Genomic DNA, 26,113 nt, shown 5'->3' on the forward strand with positions numbered 1-26,113 from the left:
AACCTGAGACACAGAATCATGCGCTGCAATGAGGAAGGAAATGGGATAGCTAGTGAAGGGGTAGCAAAGGATTCTCTATCCTTCATTCTGATGCTTGACCATAGCATAGCAGAGCTGAAATGACTGACAATAATATATTTCATGACTTGGTCCACTCAAACAAGTAAGTTGACCAAAGTTCAGCTACGTAGTGAAAGGTTTTGAACTGGACGTCAAATAAATGAGCAGTTTTATGTTTACTTCATTAGTTCAACACATGTGCTAACAAAGCATATTCGCTAACAAAATAAGATCCTGAAGAAAACGTCTGCATTGAAAGACAAACAATGCATGTTTGCTAAAGAAATATTTGCACACAAAAAGCTTTAACGCTTGCCAATCAAGCAAATGTGCTGACAAAAGCATGCTTGAAAAAACTAGCTTGATAAAGAATCAATGTTTATGAACAGAACATGCTTACAAAATGTGTTCTTAACAAAACTTATTTGTGAAAACATTTTGCTAAAGACAAGGAGATGAAGATGACTTCACGTGCCCAGTTCTGATTGCTGCCACCTGACGAATATGTTGGTATTGCAAGGTTTGTGTAGCCATCTGGAATCTTATTTTGTAACCTTAAACTCATACGTAAAATCTGAAAAGGAAAAGCAGAAAAAAATCTGGCCATTGTTTCCAAAGCTTAATCTCTACTAGAGCGCCCAAAACAAGACAGTTTCATTCCCAGATCGGACGATAATTAAGAAGATGCCTCGATTGCCCCGTGTGGCTAGTTCTGAGAAGTGATTCTGCTGCCGGTACCCTGAGTCACACACTAAGAGGTTGAGTCTATATTGTCTTTTCTACAGCCTCTGTTCCATGGCCTTGTCCATCAACCTGCTCCACTCTCCCTCTCACCGATTCCTTTCTTCATTCTTCAACTTGGGAGGTCTGAGAGCATTGATAGAGACGGAGAGTTAAGTAGGGCGAGTCTGGCCTGTTCAGTAGCCTACAGTCTGTGGTCAACATGCCGGAGTCAGGAGGGAAAAGGTGGTGCCCAAGATGGGAGCAAGTTAGTCTGCCTTTACCCACCAACCCTCCAGAGAAGAGGTAGAGGGTATGGATCAGGATATCGCCTTCCCTTTCTCTCTTCCCACTCCATCTCTATCTCTCACTGCTGCGCCTCTTCGGCCTGGGGCTGGGCCCGGGCCTCAGGTTGGGCCTGGGCCTCAGGTTGGGCCTGGGCCTCAGGTTGGGCCTGGGCCTCAGGTTGGGCCTGGGCCTCAGGTTGGGCCTGGGCCTCAGGTTGGGCCTGCTCCTGAGCAGGCCTGGCTGGGGGAGGAGGGGGCTGCGGGGGCATTGCCTGGTGTTGTCTCTGGCGGTAGGCGATGACGGTGCCTAGCAGCAGGGCGATTACCGTCATTAGGTAGAGGTCCCACTCAGGGCCCAGGAGCTGGTCCAGGTCCACCTGACTGACCACCTCACTCATCTGGTGGAGGGGGAGGGAGGATGATACAGGGTGGGAGGGGAGAAAGAGAGGGGAGGTCAGAGGGAGCAGAAAGAGAGAGAGAGAGCATTGACTACATTGAACAAACATAGTACAATCCCATGAATCCTGTACAAATGTAATAAATTAAGTTAGCCTCAAACATTGAGCCTGGCCCCCATGAGTTGAAATGGAAACAACCAGGGAAATGAAACTCCCAGAGGCACCGGATCCAGGAAGTGCTCTGTACTGTACACTCACGTTGAGGTCGTGCAGGTATTGCAGGGTGTAGACCAGGCCCAGTTTACACAGAGCCAGGAAGACGGGCACCTGGGCTTCGGGACTAGCCTCGGCAGCCATGTCGTAGAAACGCTTGGCCAGGTGGATATCCTACAGGAGGGGGAAAGTAAGGGGTTAGACTTATAGGGTTGCATGTGTGTATGAATGAGTTTGTTTATGTGCGGTGCCAACCTGTTTGATGCCCAGGCCTTTCTCATGCATGTAGCCCAGGTTGAACATGGCCTGAGCGCTGTGCTGCTGCTCCGAGGCCAGCCTATAGTGGATGACAGCGGTCTCGTAGTCCACGTCAGTACCGTACCCGTAGAAGTGGTAGTCCCCCAGCTTTATCCTAGCCACTGTATAACCTGGGTAACAAAGTTGAACATACAGCACACACACAAGTCAGTACGGGAACCGTACACACATTAAGTACTTTACACCACTGGTACTAAGTAAAAATACTTTAAAGTACTACTTAAGTAGTTTTTTGGGGTATGTGTACTATATTTTGACAACTTTTACTTTACTACATTCCCAAAGAAAATATTGTACTTTTTACTCCATAAATTTCCCCTGACAACCCAAAGTACTCATTACATTTTGAATGCTTAGCAGAACAGGAAAATTGTGAAATTCACACACTTATCAAGAGAACACGTGGTCATCCCTACTGCTTATGTTCTGGCAGACTCACTAAACACAAATGCATATTTTGTGAATCATGTCTGAGTGTTGGAGTGTGCACATGGCTATCCTTACATTTTTTTAAAGAAGAAAAGGGCACTCTCTATATTAAACCCTTTGCTTAATATAAGGAATTTGAAATTATATATAATTTTACATTTGATACTGAAGCATATTTTACCAATTACATTTTCTTTTGATACTTAAGTATATTTAAAACCAAATACTTTTAGACTTTTACTCAAGTAGTATTTTGGGTGACTGTCACTTGAGTAACTTTCTATTAAAAAGTTATCAATACTTTTACTCAAGTATGACAATTGGGTACTTTTTCCACCACTGGTTAGTTAGTACCATAACCGTAGAAGTGCTAGTCCCCAAGCTTTATCCTAGCCACTGTATAAACCGGGCCCAGTTTTTCAAACCAAATATCATGGGCTCATATACCATGATCTTTGTTTTAGCATATAATGGGATCCTTCCTTTTTGTCTTAAAAATGCATCTAAATATGAGGGACCACATCTGAAGGGGAAGCAGAATTTAACACAACTCAGGATCATTTTGATCTGGATGAAATGTTTTGAAAAGCTTGGCCCTGGGCAACACAGTTGAAGATACAGTGTCCCCCAGCATCATCCAACTATCCTCCCCTACAATTACTGAAGGGTACAAAGACAAGATGGCCGCTCAGTACAGCAAAAATATGGAAGGGTGATTTATGAAGGAGGCTCAACCAACCCTGTGCTGCTGCTCTGGTCCAATGGAGGAGGGCTCGAGGGTATGTCTCGTTCTCGTTGAAGATCTGCGCCTCCTCTACTTAAAACGAAACACGCACGCACACACGGTTCAAATAGAAAATGGTACCAAATGGTTTAATATCATCGGAAGTGCTTATTAAAACGCATTCACAAAGGTCATGTCTGTAAATAGATATCAGAAGAGCTGCACAAAGAAATTGATTGTTTTGGCATGGTGTAGCAATTTCTTCATATCTAAACAACCACAGGGGATTCATTGCCTTCCAGTGATTAGCGTTCGGAACACATTACAACAGATGGCGGGCCACAGACCGTCCCCAGGCCATATGCTTGGTTCACATGTTATAGGGTCACAGTGCTCTCTGGTGACAGAGGTAAGTGGAAGCATTGGTGTCTTACCAATGTACATAGAAACAAATTTTCTCGCGAAGCGTGTAGTTGTTCCCCTCCCTTCATTCATTCATTTAAAAAGGAAGGATCATGGCTCCCTTTTGCCCATGCTTACTGCAATCCAAATGCTTTTGAAGCCTTGCGGGGGAGTGAACAAGTGCACACTTCAGGGAGAAGGGGGAGAAACAGAACTGGGCTGAGGTTCCGAGATGGTTGCTGCTAAACAGTACGGAACTCAAAACAGTTCCCCTGTCAGCTATCTAGTGGACTCTTATGACAAATACTGTGTATTTGTTCTTACGCTGGTCCAGGATGAAGGCCACGTTGCTCTGCGCCACCTCATATCCCTGCTCGGCCAGCAGCAGGTACTGCACCAGCGCCCCGTCCATGTCGCCGTCCTTGAAGTTGCCGTAGGCTGCCATCAGCCTGTCCGACCAGCGCCCACGCTCACACACATTCTTGAAGAGCTGCCCACAGACACAAATATGAAGACACAGACACATGCAGTTAGAAACACAGAGAGACAAGAACAAAAGGGGCTGTTAAGGCAATTCGAGGTAGAAATTGCCCATAATCACAGATCTAGGATCTGATTACACAACTCCTGATTTGAACTTTTACCATTGGGAGGATAAAAATGTACCCGAACCTGGTTGTGGATCAATGGCTAAGGAATGGGTAAGTAGGTTTTGGCTAGACAATGACTGACACCGAGTAGTAAATGGCTAAATAATTAACTAATGGATGGCTGAATGGCGGCTAATGGAGGACAATAAATTGCTAAACAGGTGGCTAATTGGTTCATGCCTAGCTAGAAGACAGCTAACTGGTGATTAATGCATTGATCTAATGGATAAAGGTTAACAGATGGCTTATTTAAGCAATAAGGCCCGAGGGGGTGTGGTATATGGTCAATATACCACGGCTAAGGGCTGTTCTTAGGGACAATGCGGAGTGCCTGGATACAGCCCTTAGCTGTGGTATATTGGCAATATACCACAAACCCTGGGATGCCTTATTGCTATTATAAACTGGTTACCAATGTATTTAGAGCAGTAAAAACAAATGTTTTGTCATACCCATGGTATATGGTCTGATATACCATGGCTATCAGCATTCAGGGCTCGAAACACACAGTTTATAATGACGATTAATGCACAGCTAACGAAAAGCTAATAAACTGTGAAAGGCTAGCTAACGGCTAGCTCCAAGGTGGCTAGTGTAGCAGGGTTGCTTGATACTTAAAGGCTAATTAACTGAAGCGCTGGGCCTCTGAACTAGCTAGCTAATTGCTAATCCTACAGCTTTCCAATTATAGAGCGCTATCTAAATGACTAGTTAATGGCTAATGCTGTAGCTAGCCAATTACAGTGCATTCGGAAAGTATTCAGACCCCTTGACTTGTTCCACATTTTGTGGTTACAGCCTTATTCTAAAATTGATCAAATATTTTTCCTGTGTACAAATGTATTAAAAATAAAATACAGAAATACCTTCTTTACATAAGTATTCAGACCCTTTACTATAACACTCGAAATTGAGCTCAGGTGCATCCTGTTTCCATTGATCATCCTTGAGATGTTTCTACAACTTGATTGGAGTCCACCTGTGGCAAATTCAATTGATTGGACATGATTTAGTCTTGAGGAATCCAAGATGGCGTAGCAGTCGGACGTGTGTTTGTCTTGTCTTGTCCCGTGTAAATAGTCCTCGTATTTTTCGTATACATTTCGTATATATTTTAATTTCACTTTCCATCTAGGAACTGAATATACATTCCTACATTCCGCCTCACCCAATGTGGTACGGACCTGCTATTTTTTATACTTTAGAACCGTAACCCCAATCAGAAGCTAGCCAGATAACTAGCTACTAGCTAGTAGTCAGTTAGCCACTGCTGCGGTCTTCACCCTTAACTCGGACACAGCCAGCTTCAGCTCGGGCCAATACCTGCCACTCTGCAAGCGCGATATCAACCCAGAGCATATAGGACTGCTTTTTCTCTACCACATCACCGGATTCCTGACGCAAGCTCTGGACAATTACACCGTATCATCACAGCTAGCTAGCTGCAACCGAGTGGCTACTACTGGCTAACACCTCTGTCCCGAAGCAAGCACCAGTTAGCCTTGAGCTAGCCTCGAGCTAGGCCCATCTGCCGGCTAGCCGAAGAGGTCTACCAGCGAATTCTTGGGCTACAATACCTCTTTTGCCAATTGGACTGGACCTTTTTTTGCCGACACAGAGCCCTGCCAATCCATCACAACTGGTCTAAATCAGCTACAAGCTAATTTAGCCATTTTTTGCCGCTGCTAGCAGCCTTTACCTTCTGCACAGACACCAGCCCTGTTATTAGCCTGGATATTACTCACCAATTTACCAGCATCGGACTGTCTCTCGACAACAACGCCGGATTCCTGCCGTAATCCCTGAGCCACTACTTCTGATCCTCACAGCTAGCTTGCAGCTAGCGCAGCTAGCGCCACTGCCACGAAGCTAGCACCAGTTAGCAAACACAATTCTACAATTCACAACCTCTCTTTCGCCATCGCCATCCGGCTTGGATTCTCTGTCGACACGACCACGTCTGAGCAGACCCCCTCCATCTGAGCAGACCACCCCCCGGGCTACTAACTTTAAACGCCGCGTGCTAGCTTAGTGGAGGCCTCCCTGCTCCATCTACGGCTGCCCCCTGGACACTATGATCACTTGGCTACATAGCTGATGCCTGCTTGACTGTCCATTAATTCACGGTACTCCATTCTGTTTATTTGTGTTTTATCTGTCGGCTCTGTGCTTTAACTCAGGATCTGTGTGTAGTTAATCCGACCCTCTCTGCCTAGTCGTCGCCATTTTTACCTGTTGTTGCTGTGTTAGACTAGCACCCTGTTATTGCTGCTGTTATCTTACCTGTTGTTTTAGCTAGCTCTCCCAATCAAGACCTGCAATCACTTTATGCCTTATTGTATGTCTCTCTCAAATATCAATATGCCTTGCATACTGTTGTTCAGGCTAGTTATCATTATCATTGTTTTGGTTTGCAATGGACCCCGTAGTTCCACTCTCCGTACCTCTGATACCTCCTTTGTCCCACCCCCCACACATGCGGTGACCTCACCCATTGAGACCAGCATGTCCAGAGATACAACCTCTCTTATCATCACCCAGTGCCTGGGCTTGCCTCCGCTGTACCCGTGCCCCACCATACCCCTGTCTGCACATTATGCCCAGAATCTATTCTACCACGCCCATAAATCTGCTCCTTTTATTCTTTGTCCCCAACGCTCTAGGCGACCAGTTTTGATAGCCTTTAGCCGCACCCTCATCCTACTACTCCTCTGTTCCTCGGGTGATGTGGAGGTAAACCCAGGCCCTGCATGTCCCCAGTCACCCTCATTTGTTGACTTCTGTGATCGAAAAAGCCTTGGCCTCATGCATGTCAACATCAGAAGCCTCCTCCCTAAGTTTGCCTTACTCACCGCTTTAGCACACTCTGCCAACCCTGATGTCCTTGCCGTGTCCGAATCCTGGCTTAGGAAGGCCACCAAAAATTCTGGGATTTCCATACCCAACTATAACACTTTCCGTCAAGATAGAACTGCCAAAGGGGGAGGAGTTGCAATCTACTGCAGAGATAGCCTGCAAAGTTCTGTCATACTTTCCAGGTCTATGCCCAAACAGTTCGAACTTCTAATTTTAAAAATTAATCTCTCCAGAAATAAGTCTCTCACTGTTGCCGCCTGCTACCGACCCCCCTCAGCTCCCAGCTGTGCCCTGGACACCATCTGTGAATTGATCGCTCCCCATCTAGCTTCAGAGTTTGTTCTGTTAGGTGACCTAAACTGGGATATGCTTAACACCCCGGCAGTCCTACAATCCAAGCTTGATGCCCTCAATCTCACACAAATCATCAAGGAACCCACCAGGTACAACCCTAAATCCGTAAACATGGGCACCCTAATAGACATTATCCTGACCAACCTGCCCTCCAAATACACCTCTGCTGTCTTCAATCAAGATCTCAGCGATCACTGCCTCATTGCCTGTATCCGCCACGGGTCCGCGGTCAAACGACCACCCCTCATCACTGTCAAACGCTCCCTAAAACACTTCTGCGAGCAGGCCTTTCTAATCGACCTGGCCCGGGTACCCTGGAAGGATATTGACCTCATCCCGTCAGTTGAGGATGCCTGGTCATTCTTTAAAAGTTACTTCCTCACCATATTAGACAAGCATGCTCCGTTCAAAAAATGCAGAACCAAGAACAGATATAGCCCTTGGTTCACTCCAGACCTGACTGCCCTCGACCAGCACAAAAACATCCTGTGGCGAACTGCAATAGCATCGAAGAGCCCCCGCGATATGCAACTGTTCAGGGAAGTCAGGAACCAATACACGCAGTCAGTCAGGAAAGCAAAGGCCAGCTTTTTCAAGCAGAAATTTGCATCCTGTAGCTCTAACTCCAAAAAGTTCTGGGATACTGTAAAGTCCATGGAAAACAAGAGCACCTCCTCCCAGCTGCCCACTGCACTGAGGCTAGGTAACACGGTCACCACTGATAAGTCCGTGATAATCGAAAACTTCAACAAACATTTCTCAATGGCTGGCCATGCCTTCCTCCTGGCGACTCCAACCTTGGCCAACAGCCCCGCCCCCCCCGCTGCTACTCGCCCAAGCCTCCCCAGCTTCTCCTTTACCCATATCCAGATAGCAGATGTTCTGAAAGAGCTGGAAAACCTGGACCCATACAAATCAGCTGGGCTTGACAATCTGGACCCCCTATTTCTGAAACTGTCCGCCGCCATTGTCGCACCCCCTATTACCAGCCTGTTCAACCTCTCCTTCGTATCATCTGAGATCCCCAAGGATTGGAAAGCTGCCGCGGTCATCCCCCTCTTCAAAGGGGGAGACACCCTGGACCCAAACTGTTACAGACCTATATCCATCCTGCCCTGCCTATCTAAGGTCTTCGAAAGCCAAGTCAACAAACAGATCACTGACCATCTCGAATCCCACCGCACCTTCTCCGCTGTGCAATCTGGTTTCCGAGCCGGTCACGGGTGCACCTCAGCCACGCTCAAGGTACTAAACGATATCATAACCGCCATCGATAAAAGACATTACTGTGCAGCCGTCTTCATCGACCTGGCCAAGGCTTTCGACTCTGTCAATCACCATATTCTTATCGGCAGACTCAGTAGCCTCGGTTTTTCTAATGACTGCCTTGCCTGGTTCACCAACTACTTTGCAGACAGAGTTCAGTGTGTCAAATCGGAGGGCATGTTGTCCGGTCCTCTGGCAGTCTCTATGGGGGTACCACAGGGTTCAATTCTCGGGCCGACTCTTTTCTCTGTATACATCAATGATGTTGCTCTTGCTGCGGGCGATTCCCTGATCCACCTCTACGCAGACGACACCATTCTATATACTTCCGGCCCTTCCTTGGACACTGTGCTATCTAACCTCCAAACGAGCTTCAATGCCATACAACACTCCTTCCGTGGCCTCCAACTGCTCTTAAACGCTAGTAAAACCAAATGCATGCTTTTCAACCGTTCGCTGCCTGCACCCGCACGCCCGACTAGCATCACCACCCTGGACGGTTCCGACCTAGAATATGTGGACATCTATAAGTACCTAGGTGTCTGGCTAGACTGCAAACTCTCCTTCCAGACTCATATCAAACATCTCCAATCCAAAATCAAATCAAGAATCGGCTTTCTATTCCGCAACAAAGCCTCCTTCACTCACGCCGCCAAACTTACCCTAGTAAAACTGACTATCCTACCGATCCTCGACTTCGGCGATGTCATCTACAAAATAGCTTCCAATACTCTACTCAGCAAACTGGATGCAGTTTATCACAGTGCCATTCGTTTTGTTACTAAAGCACCTTATACGACCCACCACTGCGACCTGTATGCCCTAGTCGGCTGGCCCTCGCTACATGTTCGTCGTCAGACCCACTGGCTCCAGGTCATCTACAAGGCTATGCTAGGTAAAGTGCCGCCTTATCTCAGTTCACTGGTCACGATGGCTACACCCACCCGCAGCACGCGCTCCAGCAGGTGTATCTCACTGATCATCCCTAAAGCCAAAACCTCATTTGGACGCCTTTCCTTCCAGTTCTCTGCTGCCTGCGACTGGAACGAATTGCAAAAATCTCTGAAGTTGGAGACTTTTATCTCCCTCAACAACTTTAAAAATCTGCTATCCGAGCAGCTAACCGATCGTTGCAGCTGTACATAGTCCATCGGTATATAGCCCACCCAATTGACCTACCTCACCCCCCATACTGCTTTTATTTATTTACTTTTCTGCTCTTTTGCACACCAGTATTTCTTCTTGCACATGATCATCTGATGATTTATCACTCCAGTGTTAATCTGCTAAATTGTAATTATTCGATTTATTGCCTACCTCATGCCTTTTGCACACATTGTATATAGATTCTCTTTTTTTTCTACCATGTTATTGACTTGTTTATTGTTTACTCCATGTGTAACTCTGTGTTGTCTGTTCACACTGCTATGCTTTATCTTGGCCAGGTCGCAGTTGCAAATGAGAACTTGTTCTCAACTAGCCTACCTGGTTAAATAAAGGTGAAATAAAATTTAAAAAAAAATTGGAAAGGCACACACCTGTCTATATAAGGTCCAACGGTTGGCAGTGCGTGTCAGAGCAAAAACCAAGCCATGAGGTCGAAGGAATTGCCCGTAGAGCTCCGAGACAGGATTGTGTCGAGGCACAGATCTAGGGATGGGTACCAAAAAAATGTCTCCGGCATTTGGAGTGGCCTCCATCATTCTTAAATGGAAGAAGTTTGGAACCACCAAGACTCTTCCTACAGCTGGCCGCCTGGCCAAACTGAGCAATCGGGGGAGAAGGGCCTCGGTCAGGGAGGTGACAAAAAAACCTGATGGCCACTCTTACAGAGCTCGAGAGTTCCTCTGTGGAGATGGGAGAACCTTCCAGAAAAACAACCATCTCTGCAGCACTCCACCAATCAGGCGTTTATGGTGACGGAAGCCACTCCTCAGTAAAAGGCACATGACAGCCCCCTTGGAGTTTGCCAAAAGTCACCTAAACACTCTCAGACCGTGAGAAACAAGATTGAATGCCAAGCGTCACGTCTGGAGGAAACATGGCACCATCCCTACGGTGAACCATGGTGGTGGCAGCGTGGGGATATAGAAAAATAAAATAAAAAGTTCAGGGACTGGGAGACTAGTCAGGATCAAGGAAACGATGAACGGAGCAAAGTACAGAGAGATCCTTGATGAAAAACTGCTCCAGAATGCTCAGGACCTCAGACTGGAGCGAAGGTTCACCTTCCAACAGGACAACAACCCTAAGCACACAGCCAAGACAATGCAGAAGTGGCTTCAGGACATGTCTCAATGTCCTTGAGTGGCCCAGCCAGAGTTCGTACTTGAAACCGATCTAACATCTCTGGAAGACCTGAAAATACCTGTACAGCAACGCTCCTCATCCAACCTGACAGAGCTTGAGAGGATCTGCAGAGAAGAATGGGAGAAACTCCCCAAATACAGTGGTGACAAGCTTAGTGTCATACCCAAGAAGAATCAAGGCTGTAATTGGTACCAAAGGTGCTTCAACAAAGTACTGAGTAACGGGTCTGAATACTTTTGTAAATGAAATATTTCTGTTTATCAAATTTGCCAAAATGTCTAAAAAACTATTTTTGCATTGTCATTATGGGGTATTGTAGCTTGATTAGGGAGGGAAAAACGATGTAAACAATTTTAGAATAAGGCAGTAATGTAAAAAGTCAAGGGGTCTGAATACTTTCTGAATGCACTGTATGTACAGCAGCTAGCTAAAGGCTAGCTAGCTCACCTCCACGGCGGTGTGGCAGGAACGCAGCACGCCGGTGCCTGTGGCGTGCATCTGGGCCAGGTTGTAGAATGCCAGAATGTGCCCTGCCTGCGAGGCCAGATTGAAGAACTTGAAGGCCTGCTTGTAGTCACGCTTCACCCCGATGCCATCTGGAGAGGAAGAGGAATAGATAGACAAAAGTGAGTGAGATACCCAACAAAGAAAAATGGTGTGCAAGAGAATAAAAATAGCATTTCTATAAAAACAATTATGGGGTGGCCAAGGGGGGACCAAAACCAGTCATGGGTGGCCATGAGAAATCAGCAAATTCTATCACAAATAGCATTGAAAATTGGCTTAAACTACGATGCATTTTATTTAATGGTCTAGGTGCCTACTTTGTTTCATGTTTAACAAATTTAAGCTCACAAATCAAATACAGGGCAAAATAAAACATGTCAAATGGGGGTATGTACTGGTTAAAAAAATGAAAGACTTTTAGCTGTTTAATGTTGTTACTATATGTCTCAACTCTCATTAGAAAGGGAATAACACCCTGCTGACACAGGAGCAAACGGTGAACAGTGGTATTGACGAGAAAGACACCCGTTTCAGTAGTGCGAGTTGCGGCTCATAATGGAGAATGCAGTCTTTCTTTTAGAAAATGACCTCGCAACTCAAGTAGACAATTGACAATGACTGCATATCAACAGCAATCATTTCTGTAATCAGCTGTTAACGATGATGTGCGGAGCGCTTTATATCCGTAGAAAATCATTTGAAAAGGTGCATATCCCTTCTTACTAACTTTACAACATTGTTGCGTTAGATAGGCGTATTTGTTAAAATGTTTCCCCTTTATGATGATGATCAGGACCTGTTAGTGGTAGTTTTGTGAAGAGAAAAACAAGACATCATTTTCCAGTGAGGGAATTTGTTCTGAACCAGATTGACAGCGCTCTGACCCAATGAGAATGGGGTGTCACTAAGGGTGGCCAATCATATTTCATGAGTGGCCGTTGACACCCCGCTGATAACACCCCTGCTGCGGAGAGTGCAGAGTTGGGAGCAGAATGTTGGTGGGCAACTAACATTGCACTTCCAGGAAACCAAAAGTGACAAGGCTGCTTTACACTATACAACAACAGAAAAAAAAGGGTGGCCTATACACACACACACACAGTCCCACATGCACGCACTCACTGTAGTACATGGTGCCCAGCTGAAGCTGTCCATCCACCCAGCCCTGCTCCGCTGCTTTCTGGAAGTACTTCAGTGCCAACTCGTAATTCTGGAGGATGGAGACACACACACAAAATTGTGTAAATCACACAGGAAATACCGACATACGGTGCATTCTGACCCCTTCACTTTTTCCACATTTTGTTACGTTACAGCCTTATTCGAAAATTGATTAAATTGTACCCCCCTCAATCTATACACAACACCCCATAATGACAAAGCAAAAACAGGTTCAGAAATTTTTGCAAATGTATAAAATAAAAAAAAGGAAATATCACATTTACATAAGTACTCAGACCATTTACTCAGTACTTTGTTGAAGCACCTTTGGCAGCGATTACAGCCTCGACTCTTCTTGGGTATGACGCTACAAGCTTGGCACACCTGTATTTAGGGATTTCTCCCATTCTTCTCTGCAGATCCTCTCAAGCTCTGTCAGGTTGGATGGGGAGCGTCGTTGCACAGCTATTTTCAGGTCTCTCCAGAGATGTTCGATCGGTTTCAAGTACGGGCTCTGGCTGGGCCACTCAAGGACATTCAGAGACTTGTCCCGAAGCCACTCCCGCGTTGTCTTGGCTGTGTGCTTACGGTCGTTGTCCTGTTGGAAGGTGAACCCTCACCTCAGTCTGAGGTCCTGGAATAGGTTTTCATCAAGGAGCTCGCTGTACTTTGCTCATCTTTTCCTCGATCCTGACTAGTCTCCCAGTCCCTGAAAAACATTCCCACAGCATGATGCTGCCACCATGCTTCACCGTAGGGATGGTATTGGCCAGGTGATGAGCGGTGCCTGGTTTCTTCCAGACGTAACGCTTGGCATTTAGGCCAAAGAGTTCAATCTTGGTTTCATCAGCCCAGATAATCTTTTTTCTCTGGGCTAAAGGGCAGAGTCCTTTAGGTGCCTTTTCACAAACATGTGCCTCATACTGAGGAGTGGCTTCCGTCTGGCCACTCTCCCATAAAGGCCTGATTGGTGGAGTGCTGCAGAGATGCTTGTCCTTCTGGAAGGTTCTCCCATCTCCACAGAGGAACTCTGGAGCTCTGTCAGTGCCCATTGGGTTCTTGGTCACCTCGCTGACCAAGGCCCTTCGCCACCAATTGCTCAGTTTGGCTGGGCGGCCAGCTCTAGGAAGAGTCTTGGTGGTTCCAAACGTCTTCCATTTAAGAATGACTGAGGCCACTGTGTTCTTGTGGACCATCAATGCTGCAGATATCCCGTCTCGGCACTCTACAAACATTCCTTTGACCTCATGGCTTGGTTTTTGCTCTGACATTCACTGTCAACTGTGGGACCTTATATAGACAGACGTGTTCCTTTCCAAATCATGTCAAATCAATTGAATTTACCACAGTTGGACTCCAATCAAGTTGTAGAAACATCTCAAGGATGATCAATGGAAACAGGATGCACCTGAGCTAAAATTTCAAGTCTCATAGCACAGGGTCTGAATACTTAGGTAAATAAGGTACGTTTTTTTTTATACATTTGTAAAAATAAAAAAATAAAAAAAACGTTTCTGTTCTGTCATTATGGGGTAGTGTGTGTTAAAAAATGACATTTAATCCTTGTTAGAATAAGGCTGTAAGGTAACAAAATGTGGAAAAAGTGAAGGGGTCTGAATACTTTCCGAATGCACTGTAAACCTACAGTACAGGGCTGCTGGATTCTATTGCCTATGCCAATGTCTACAAAAGCTGAATTTAGGAATGTAACCACAGTGCAAAGCAGGGATAGGCAACTGGCTGATCGATCAATTCCACCCCCCAAATTTTTTTTTTATTAAAGTGGGGGTCTCAATTTACTGTTGAGAATTAGAATAGTAAAATACAAAAAAGGTGCAAATTTGGATGTGCATCAGCAGTTCTCTCTTGCTATGTCAGTCAGTAGGCAGGTGTCCATTGACCCAGGTTTGTTTTGACAAAGGCAATGTCGCAAAAATAATAATTGCATTATGGTAACAGCAGATATAGGAGAAATTTAGTAAAGATAAACAGCATTTTTATTCAATTGACAGGGGTGTACTTTTCTTTTGTTAAACTTGTGACAAATGGAAACTTGAAAAATGACCTATAGGGTCCTACTAGAGTAATGTGAAAAAAGAAATTATTGCTGAATACTTTTGAAGGTACGCAGGGCACGTGATATCATTTAACTGTAAGCTACACTCCACATTTCATTCTAAATGCCTGCTGCTTGCAAAATGAAATGTAACTATAAAAATAATTGCAGGACAAGGATTGTCCTGACTTTCAAGAATGCCCGAATTACTTCGCCTTGCTTTTCTGAATGCAAGTTTCAACCTCCAATTATTACAGATCTACAGAAGTGCAAGTTCATGGCACGGACCGTGGCGATACGTTGGCACATGATAATTATTAAAATACAGCAAATATTGGTCAATAATTGTATTCTATCCATGCTGGCTTTCGCAGGTTACCTGAGACATGAAAGATCGGTGGGAGGGCACACAGGCAGTCGCCAATTTATTAATACGCAATTTGACTAAATGGGCAAACCCTTCAACTACTCCATTTTATTTGTTTTTGGGTGTGACGTTATTACGTCCAGTTGTTTTTATCAACACAAGATAGTTAAATGGAAACGCACCCTAGCAGGCAATTGTCGCCTACATTCTCTATGCAAACGGTCTAAATGTCTACAACAACAAAAACTAAAAATAATATTGTGCAAGTTCATAGAAACAAAGCTACTGACAGCTAATATGTTTTAGATTGGTTAAGTTAGTCTAGCGGCCAGCTATCTAAACTTGAAGTAATCATAGTCGAATTACCAACCGGTGGCCCCGATTGATGTTGTTAGTCACTCTCACGCAGATAGAATATTAAAAACTGCAAACATTTGTCTCCACCCCATAGCAAAGTGTGTAGAATTGCAGAGGGAGAGCGGTCACTCACCACCGGCACACCTCTCCCGTACAGGTACGCCATGCCCAGCCCACTCTGCCCAACAGGGTTACCCTAGGGGACAAGAACAGCGAGTAACGACATCAAAAAGAGACAGAAACCACCCAAGACACAACAATAAGTATTGAAAATAATAGTGCACTCTTTAAAGAACCACATATATAAACCTGTTAAAATGTTACTATTAATATAACAGATTGATCCTGAAATAGCATGTGCATTGAAAATATATGTACAGTATAGGAATGTTTCTGTCTAACAGTTTGACCACTATAAGCAGTGGATTGTTATATTGGTAATTGTTACATTCAGTACAGACACTGTGGGCTTTGTGCAAGATATCCATATGAGTGAATGGTTTGATAATAGTAAAAAGGAACCAAACAGAGCTATATAGATATTATTATGGATGCCTAACAATCCATGGTTGGACCACAGATATAGAATGTCCATTCTAGTCAAGGTTTGGTTACTCACCAGGTCGGAGGCCTTCTTGAAGTACTGCAGGGCCGTCTCATTGTTCTGAGACAAGTACTCACTGCCCTCCGAGTACATCTGAAAGATAGTGAGAGAAAAAGAGAGTGAAGAGAACAAATGAAAACAGAGTAAGAGAAACCACTGAAAGGTAGCACAGCCACAGAGTAAGGGTAGAGATACTTGCTTATTTCTCCACAGTGCTACAGGCCTATAAGATCATGTAATAATCTTACCTTCCCAAGGAAGGCCATGGCGTGCGTGTTCCCAGCATTCGCGGCCTGGTTGAAGTAATCGTAGGCCCGCTGTCGACAAAAAAAACATCCACACTAAATACAGGAGTGAGCATGACAGATGTAGGATCTTAATTTGAGCCAGTTTGCTACAGCATGAAAATAATCATGCAGCCACAGGAAATGTGAATTATAACTGTTTTTTAGGGTTGATACATTTTTTGTAAGGGAAAATCAAGTCTGAAATGTCTAAGTGGATATGACAAACTTCCGAAGCCTTTTTAAACTTCAAATACACTACAAGTTTTACATTTCCTGCACAGGGTGATCAAATTAAGATCCTACACCTGTAGTGTTTGAACAAGGTTGAAAATGGGTCAGGGAAAGGTTACCTGGTGGTTCTGCTCTACCCCCCGACCACCGTGCAGATGCAGCTGGCCCAGTCCCACCTGTTGGGAGCAAAGCATGGGGTCATAGCACGAAACGCCACGTCGGAATACCAAATGGCCCCCTAATCCCTACATAGTGTATCACTTTTGACCAGGGCCCAGCTTTTCAATCATTACCCGCTTACTCATTATCTTGCTATATTCATGCAAGCACCAGAGAAACTTTAAAATTAGATAATTAGAATATTTCCATTAACTCCCACGAGGAACGGTATAATGCCTTGCTGCCAAATATACTCCTGAACTCATCATTTACGGAATTTTCCATTCTCCCTGACTGTCTAGCTCACATGTCAGACACAAGGCCCGCGGGCCATCTTGCTAGTGACATTTATATCATTGCGCAGTCTGGATTTGGGTTGTCAATTCATTTTGGCCCACTTCCATACAGCCCCCAGCACACTGTACTACAGGTCCCAGCAAGCTCTGCCAACATCCTGCGCACCAAATGGCAGTGCATTGCCACATACCCCTCCTCCCAGACCCACCCACCTACAAGCCAGCCAGTACACGTTCATACTGTACGTTCATAAGTGGGCATTATGAGGAACCATTTAAATGTTTTTTTTAACGATGTCCAGTTTGGGTGGCATTTATATGCATGTTGTTTATTCCCCAATATGGCCCGTGCTGCGATTGAATTCGACACCTCTGGCCTTTATTTTATATAGTTAGATCTTAAATATCACATTATAAAAAAAATATATATATAGGTCCATTATCTTTTTCTACATACTTTATACTTAGTTTTAGTCATTCAAGTTGATCCGGAATGCCTTTTCCATCGCAAAGAATCCTAAAGAATTTCCTATGCAGAAAAATAAAAAACCTCGTAAGAGCAGTGTGCCCCATCTGAACCCTAACCTGGGCCTGTACATCTCCCTTCTCAGCCAGGAACTGGTAGTACTGGATCAGGTCTTCCTCCAGCATGCCGCTGGTAGAGCCCGGGTTCTCCACCTCGTCCAGTAGACGCACCCTCTGCACCGCACTGCCCCCAGTCAGGGACACGTCACTGGCCACTGGAGGTTAAGGAGAGAAAGAATGAAAAACTCCCTGCTCTTTGCGTAACACCTAAGGAAAGCCTCAGGACTCAAATCTTGCTCTGTGAATCAAAAAGTGACTTTTTGAATGCAGCCTTTCCTTTTCGTTAGTCAGTTTGCAGCACCTACAATTTAGGGCTTTTCAAATGCAGGTCTTCTCAATTCAAAACACTAACCAGGTCTCCATCCAACCTTTTTATGCGAGTCAAGTACATGTCGGATAAAACATTTCACGACAGGCCTGATGGAAACAGCAAATTTGTCGGTAAACTCTCCAAATGTCGACAAAATGCTTTAGACAAGATGGGATCTTTTTTGTGTCTGTAAAATGTATTATGCTAAGTAAACTTGGAGTCATGCGATGATATGCTGCGTGGTCCTCCCACTACGACTCTGGAAAGCATGTAGTTTATTAGGCTACAGAGGAAATAAAATTACGAGAAAGTCACAGGGTGGTGAAAGTGCACCGTGATGAGCTTGATGCTCCCAGACAATAAATAGGTTATTATTCTGGTGACATGATGATCAATGCTTGCCTGCCATTTGACAAAAATAATCTTGCTATTTTTTTCATAATCTCATCATCTGCACTGTATCCATGAGCTGTTGGCTAGAGCACACGTGCCAAGACCATAGTGAGCACATTTGTTAAATTACACAACACTTTTGGTGGCAGAACCATCCGTAGAGTTGAAAATGCGATGGAAACCCATTGAACTTGTATTTGGTACATGGGAATTTAACCGCAACAGTATATTTTTTTTATGCACTACGTTTTATCCGCAACAAGGTTATATGATGAAAACAAATTGTTTTTATGCCGAATTTAGAATATTCACATGAAAATCTGTCACCTATTGTATAGAAACCTAGCTACTGAGACGAACTCATCTGAGACAGTGAAAGACGTTCATTGGTTGAGAGGGGGTGGCCTCCTACCGTGATTGGCCACCAGTCTGTAGTGCGTCAGTGCTGATTCGCAGCTCTGGGGTACGCCCACACCACCCCAGTATCGGTATCCCTAAAGAGAGAACAATAGCAAAGGACGGAAAGGTAAATCATTATTCAGTATATCCAGGAAGAACAAGAGACATTATAAGGCTTCTCTACTCAAAGGTACAAAGAGCAGAAGTAGCTCACCAGAATCATATGAGCCACCAGGTTCCCGCCCAAAGCCCCAAAGGTGTAGTAAACCAACGCCTGAAACAGAGTTGGAGGGTTATGCTTTACATTCCAGGCTTAGCAGCCAACTTTGACATCATCTAGGAAATAGAGCTGGGACGATAAACCAAACATAATCAACACCAACCAAACTGACAACTTATCGTGGACTTTTTGCTGATATCGTTCATTACGATAAATAACCTATAGGGCCCTACTAGAGTAATGTGAAGTTTGAAATCAAGTAAGTTTGCAAATATCAGTGATTGTTAAACTGGACAATTGATAGCTACAACATTTAAAGTAGTAATAGTTAAGGGTAATATTTGTATTTATTTAAATAACTGTGGTGCACTGTAATGTTATAAACTCATGCTTCTACTTATTATAATTCAGTCAATTTATCGTAATATGGATGCGTGTCCATGTCGCCCTGCTCTACTACAAAAGCTACCTCTGAACAAACAGAGCTTTTGATCAGTATATAGGCTACATGGGAAAAGGAGAGGTTTGGGGAGAGAAAGTGGAGAGGCTGGGTGTTGGTACCTTCGCTTGACTGGAGTTCACTCCTAACCCGGCAGCGTACAAGAAGCCAAGTGCCTATAGGAAGTACAAGGTGGAGCGTTAGGCTACCTACAACCACACAGAGATGCATGAACACAGATGAAATCTTATATGCATTCAACAATTGTCCGTCAAAAGTTAAATTCAAGTCTGTCAACTTCTTTTAAGCGAGTTGCATACGTAAAAAGACTGTCATTGGGCTTTTTTTGACGGACAATCAACTCTGTTATTCATCATCCATCAACAAATGACTCCCATTGAAAAACAAGGTCAATCATATATTTTAACACAAAATCTACGTGGCTGTAGCTTTAATAAGCAGCTACAGAGGATGTGTAAATGTCCCAATAGAACTACAGTTGTAGGGATAGTGCGAGATTTGGGCAATTAAATGGTAGGAAGCATGAGATTTTACTCACCAAAGTAACAGTGTGGTCAAAGACTAAGTAACTTAGTTGTAGTCACGATCTGGTTACCTATAACTTTTTTATTTGTGTGTGTATATAACTTACTTCCAGATACCTTTAAACTCCCCACAATGCACTATTTCTCAACGTCATATGGAGAATCTACTCTGCATTAGCTAGCCATGCAGACCAATTGTTGGCAGTGGTGAGATACAATCGACCAAATCACGTGGTGGTGTGATGTAAACAACCAATCACACGTGCGGGCCGCAATGATCTTACAACCAATCACACGTGCGGGCCGCAAAGCCATCTTATCCCGTAGACTTCCAGTCATTGTGCCAATGCTACTTCGCAATCGCCTGGAGACAACCTGAAACCCCATTGTCTCAATGACCATGTTTACATGCTGACCAATATCCTGTTATTATTGTGATGATGTTTCCATTTTGTCAAACAAATCACTTTTTTTTTTTTTAAGTAGGCTACTTGCACAGTTCGATCCACCATAATTCCATAATATATTTTTCTCATGCTCCGTACAGCCTACTTTCACCCTAATTTAGACAACTTATGATTTCCGACATTTGGTAGGCCATATTATATTTACGGACATTTGGTAAGGCCATTTGTTTGTCAACTATAGTTAGATACGTGCAGCTTCTCTTCTGTCATAACTTGTTGCCCTAGAAGACTAAATAAAGTAGTGCTCACCAGAATGTCTTACATTGATAGAATGAATGCATTAGTAACCTATTTAACACAGCTAAATTTGCCTTTTTCTATTTAGGGACCAGGGAGAAAATGCAATAACTCCAAAACAATGGAAAGCTGGGTTCTGTGCAAAATGTCCAAATGTCATCAGTTGACGGTTAAGGAAATGTAAAGCTGAGAAAACAATGAAACACGTTTCTGATAAGACTTCAGTTCATCTTGGGCGCAAATACTGTCTGCTTGCATAACAGTGTCAAAGAAAACACATTACACAGGCATTTCTCAAGTGATGCTGAATGGGAAGAAGGAAAAAAATAACATTTATCTTCTGTTGTATCATTTTACTGCAAGAAATGTATAATTATGCAGGAGTTAATATTATATAACGCTACATGTGAGAGGTTATAGACCTAGTCAGTGTCCATATTTCAGTAACTATTCCATTTAACCCATATGAACGTCAATTAGGAATATTCTGTTTATTCATGGATACTTGAACAGCTTATTCCAAATAAGACATTAAGCGGGACATGAGCTACAACCCGGAATATGATGCACATGTAAACGTGGTCAATGAGACTACCCTGGATCCATTAAGTTTAAATAGGAATGTACCATTACCATCTGAGCTTTGGGGGAGCCCTCCAGGGCCAGCTTCTCAAACAGCTCCTTGGCCTTGGGGATGTTCTGGGCCATGTAGTCCCCAAACAGCATGGCATAGGCCACCTTCTCCATGGCCTTGTGGTGGCCCTTGCCGGCAACCTTCAATAGCTTCTCATACAACCTGGTGAGGAATAAGATGAAGAATAGGAGGAAGGTTGAGTAAATAAAAAGGTGCTGTGGATGTACAGAGCCTTCAGAAAGTATTCACACCCCTTGACCTTTTCCACATTTTGTTGTATTACAGTCTGAAATGAAAATATATTAAATTGGCATTTTGTGTCACTGGACAGATAGACACAACAGCCCATAATGTTAAAGAGGAATTATGTTTTTAGACATTAAAAATGAAAAGCTGAAATGTCAAGAGTCAATAACTATTCAACCCGTTTATGGCAATCCTAAATATATTGAACAAAGATATAAACTAAACATGTAAAAGGTTGGTCCCATGTTTCATTAGCTGAAGTAAGAGATCCCAGAAATGTTTCACATGCACAAAGGAATCAATTTGTTTACATCCCTGTTAGTGAGCATTTGTCCTTTTTCAAGATAAATCCATCCACCTGACATGTGTGGGATATCAAGAAGATGATTAAACAGCATGATCATTACACAGGTGCACCTTGTGCTAGGGACAATAAAAGGACACTAAAATGTGCAGTTGTCACAACACAATGGCCATAGATGTCTCAAGTTGGGGGAGCGTGCAATTGGCATGCTGACTGCAGGGATGTCCACCAGAGCTGTTGCCAGAGAATTTAATGTTCATTTCTCTACCATAAGCCGCCTCCATCGTCATTTTGGAGTATTTGGCAGTATGTCCAACCGGCCTCACAACCGCAGACCATGTGTTACCACGCTAGCCCAGGATCTTCAGATTCGGTTTCTTCACCATGCGGGATTGATGAAACTGGGTTTGCACAACTGAAGAGTTTCTGCAAAAACCATCTCGGGGAAGGTCGTCTGCACGCTTGTTGTCCTCACCAGGGTCTTGACCTGACTGCAGTTTGGCATTGTAACAACTTCACCTTCAATGGCCACTGGCAAGCTGGAGAAGTGTACTCTTCACGGATTAATCCTTACTTCAACTGTGCCGGGTAGACTGTGTGTATGGTGTCGTGAGGGCGCGCTGTTTGCTGATGTCAACGTTGTAAACAGAGTGTACCATGGTGGCAGTGGGGTTATGGTATGGGCAGGCATAAGCTATGGACAACAAACACAGTTGCATTTTATTGATGGGAATTTGAATGCAAAGAGATACCGTGACGAAATCCTGAGGCCCATTGTCGTGTCATTCATCTGCCGCCATCACCTCATGTTTCAGCACGATAATGCACGGCCCCATTGTCGCTACGATCTGTACACAATTCCTGGAAGCTGAAAGTGTCCCAGTTCTTCCATGGCCTGCATACTCACCAGACATGTCACCCATTGAGCATGTTTGGGATGCTCTGGATCAACGTGTACGACAGCGTGTTCCAGTTCCCGCCAATATCCAGAAACTTCGCATAGCCACTGAAGAGTGGGACAACATTCCCACAGGCCACAACCAACAGCCTGATCAACTCTTTGCGAAGGAGATGTGTCCTGTTGCATGAGGAAAATGGAGTTCACACCAGATGGTTCTGATCCACGGCCCCTACCTTTTAAATGTTTTTTTTTAAACAGATGCATATCTGTATTTGCAGTCACGTGAAATCCATAGATTAGGACCTAATGAAGACACTAACCTGCTACAAAAAAGTCATAGCTGTATTGAAGTGGGGTGTTTTTAGGGAATCTCTTAAGCAAGAGGAAGAACGATAAGACTATGTGAGATTTCTAGAGTGTTCTTGCTGTCAGCAAGCGCACTTATGAACATTAAGGTGAACACTGTAGATGAGACAATAAAGAGGAGAAGGAGAGCTCACTCTTTCTTCTGGCTCTTCCGGTTGGTTCCGTTGATCATGCGGAGGGCTGTCTGGTACTCCTTTTCGGTCTCCTCCGCTAGATGCCTCTGCTCCACCTGCTCCTCCGCTACAATATACAACACAACTAGAGTTGCAAAGGGAGGGTATATTTCTGGTAAGTTCCTAAGTTTACCAGTAAACTACCAGAATTTTTTGTAACTTTCAAGGTTTTGGGGGGAATTTTATCAAATGGAATCTAGTGGCCTTTTTGGGTACTTCAGATTATCACAAGTATCTTATTTCTGGCCCTCTGTGTGGTCTTATCACATGTAAAATATATAATAAAATTATTCTTAAAAAAATAGAATGGCAAAGCTGTAAAACATCCTAAATATACCATTGGTGTTGAATATGAGGGTTTCATTATGAAATATCCCTTATATTTACACACTTATTTTACTATGTCAAAATGTCTTTGTAAATGTTTTGTCAACAAACTGGTGGCAGTTATGAAAAATTACAATAGCTGGAAGAGTTGCTTCATTGAAAAGTGAATTTAAAATAATTAGGTTATTTCCACTAGAAACTCAGACAATATGGACAGATATAAAAAAATGAACACACATGAATGCATTATTTTAAAAGTTATTCAACTATAAATCACCAAAGATTCTAGTAACTTTGGTAAATTGCAGGTAGTTTTGCAACCCTAAACACAAAGCAACTTTATTCATCCGCCAAGGACAATTTGTTTCAGCCACATAAGTGGTGTGTCCATGTGCGAGTCCCTCTAAGGCAGAGAAACAGGGTGGGTAAAAAAACAATAATATTTTTTTTTTAACACGTGTATGCTTTAAGGGAGACTTACTCTCACAGAAGCCCCATCTCTTGTCCCTGTCGTAGTCGTAGGTGGTGGCGCACCACAGGCGGTCGTCCCCCCGTCCATCGGTAGTACAGTCCATATACTCCTTCCCCAGGAAGAGGAAGGGGAAGAGACAGGGCTTCCCGTTGGCTGTGCCACCATTCACCACAGGAACTGCATCAACCAAAAATCACAGGTGGTAGGGGCAGGGTGGTATGTTTAAGCAAAAACACTGACAGGAAGCAGATGGATGGTGATTAACATGTATGTGGAAAACATCAACAAATTGAAGCTCAAATCTGTTTTAAGTTATGCTAAAGATTGAACCATTCTGGTTAAATTATGAAATAAACCCTACAGTAGTGGCCAAATGGTGCATATACCCTTCACCAGAGTACTTTCAGAGATGTCACAGGTGCAAGCGTGTTTTAATTTCCCACGAGGGCCAACGGTTTCACTGAGCACAAGTTCAAAAAGACATTGCATTGTTGCCATGCTCAAGGCCAGGTGTCAGCAAAGCTTAGTTTGTCCCAATTTCTCAATGTTCTCAGTTCTAGAGGTATAAATGTGGGGTAGCTGAAATCTATGGAGTGAAACTTTCAGTGGATTGCAGACAGATCTCATAATTAATTACTACATAGATATGACACTTCATGTAACATTCCGCAATTATTTTATTAGTCAAGACAGACAAGTCATAGAAATCAAACTGCAATGGCCACTAGTGACACCTGGCCAATAAAGGCTATCTTACGGATCCTTACCCTCTTTAGGCCTTTCCTCGACGGGAGGAGGTTGAGTGGGCAAGTCCTCCTTCTCTTCCCCCTCCAGCCCACCTTCCTGGACCCCACCATCGAGTCTTCTCTCCCCCTCGGCCTGCGAGGCCTCCCTGGGGGAAGTCACCATTCCTGCTACAATCCTGGCACCTACTGGGACCTCATCCTCCTCAGAGTTGGGCTCATGGTAAGACTAGAAGGGGAAAACAAGCAATATGAGGGGATGGAGGGGTTACATGATGTAATAACTTCACTTATTATATTGTCATTAGCTTGAAGGTTAGTGGATTTGAGTGAGATCAAGGCTATACGCGTGTTTTCTTATGGTTGGTTCTTTGCAAAGCAAATCTGCTTTTGCCATTTATGATGCTAACCTATATTTTTGCTTGCATGATACCAAACAGCTTCTTATATAAACTTGGAAAACGATAGGTAGGCCTACTTCCATGTCTAAATGCAATAGAAAAGGGCAATGCAGGTTCATGTTTACAGCTAACTACCTTCAATTCAGGAGCATGATCATTATTCCCCTCTGGCTCTTCATCTGCAGAAAGACAACAAAGAAAATAGTAATTGATTAGGTATTGCGCATCAGCTGACAAACAATATTCATCCAAAGAACGACTCCGTAGAATAAAGCACTTCCCTGCTGACAGTAATGATAACTAACGTTAGTGCCTCAGAAAATGACAAGCTTGCTAGCTAATGCTAGCCAGCACTTGCGTTACACAATCTGTCAAATAGTTTCAACGTTGACATCTACCTGGCTGACTTTTTTTATTTTTACTTACCAGCTGTTGTTCCGTGTGAGAAAACTATTAGGAGAATCACCATAGGCAAAATCATCCTCGTAGTATTTAATGACCCTTTAGATAACAAGCTAACGATTGCTAGCCAGCTAATTACCAAAATTAGCTCCGTGGCTAATGTTAAACATTCAAGTACAGGATTACTCTTCTCGTGCATACGCTGCTAACTAACATTCATTAGGACAAAGCCCACGAACTGAGGACAAAGCCCACTAAATAAATAATAATTGAAAGGAAGGTGCAGCTTTAAAAAAAAAAAAAAACTAATGCTTTCTAACAGCTAAAGTTAACATGCTAGCTAAACAAAAGCTATAACGTTAACGCCGGTAGGCTTCGCTATGCTTTGATATAAATATTTCGTCAGGTAGTTATATGTACGTGTTCCTGGTCTTTGAAGCTTGTTAATAAATACCAACGATCAGCTGTACTTAGCTAATATCGTTCGCAGTTTAAGACAACAGCTAGCAACCCCTGACCCTTGAACACCACTTCCTA

At 43.8% G+C, this 26,113-nt stretch overlaps 1 protein-coding gene across 4 annotated transcripts; it reads right to left on the reverse strand.

The window, feature by feature from the left end:
• Window positions 1–217: 217 nt before the first annotated feature.
• On the reverse strand, window positions 218–26,113 carry LOC139556474 (protein sel-1 homolog 1-like). 4 transcript variants are annotated; one of them, XM_071370464.1, is made up of 22 exons: window positions 25,601–26,113; window positions 25,310–25,353; window positions 24,798–25,002; window positions 24,040–24,207; window positions 23,193–23,298; window positions 21,241–21,403; window positions 19,481–19,534; window positions 18,914–18,973; window positions 18,713–18,794; window positions 17,598–17,752; window positions 16,677–16,733; window positions 16,288–16,356; window positions 16,055–16,132; window positions 15,569–15,631; window positions 12,617–12,704; window positions 11,435–11,583; window positions 3,876–4,041; window positions 3,165–3,242; window positions 1,934–2,106; window positions 1,724–1,852; window positions 1,246–1,465; window positions 218–1,191 (listed from the first exon to the last, which is right to left on the reverse strand). In XM_071370464.1, exons 1-22 carry the CDS (start codon window positions 25,773–25,775, stop codon window positions 1,148–1,150), a joined length of 2,526 nt encoding a protein of 841 aa, XP_071226565.1. In that variant the 5' UTR covers window positions 25,776–26,113; the 3' UTR covers window positions 218–1,147. The 4 variants fall into 4 exon arrangements, with proteins under 4 accessions (XP_071226565.1, XP_071226564.1, XP_071226563.1 ...); XM_071370463.1 differs by having other exon boundaries at window positions 1,228–1,465; XM_071370462.1 differs by having other exon boundaries at window positions 218–1,465; window positions 3,165–3,239.

This window comes from Salvelinus alpinus, chromosome 27 (genome assembly GCF_045679555.1).
Source record: "Salvelinus alpinus chromosome 27, SLU_Salpinus.1, whole genome shotgun sequence".
Classification (NCBI taxonomy): Eukaryota; Metazoa; Chordata; class Actinopteri; order Salmoniformes; family Salmonidae; genus Salvelinus; species Salvelinus alpinus.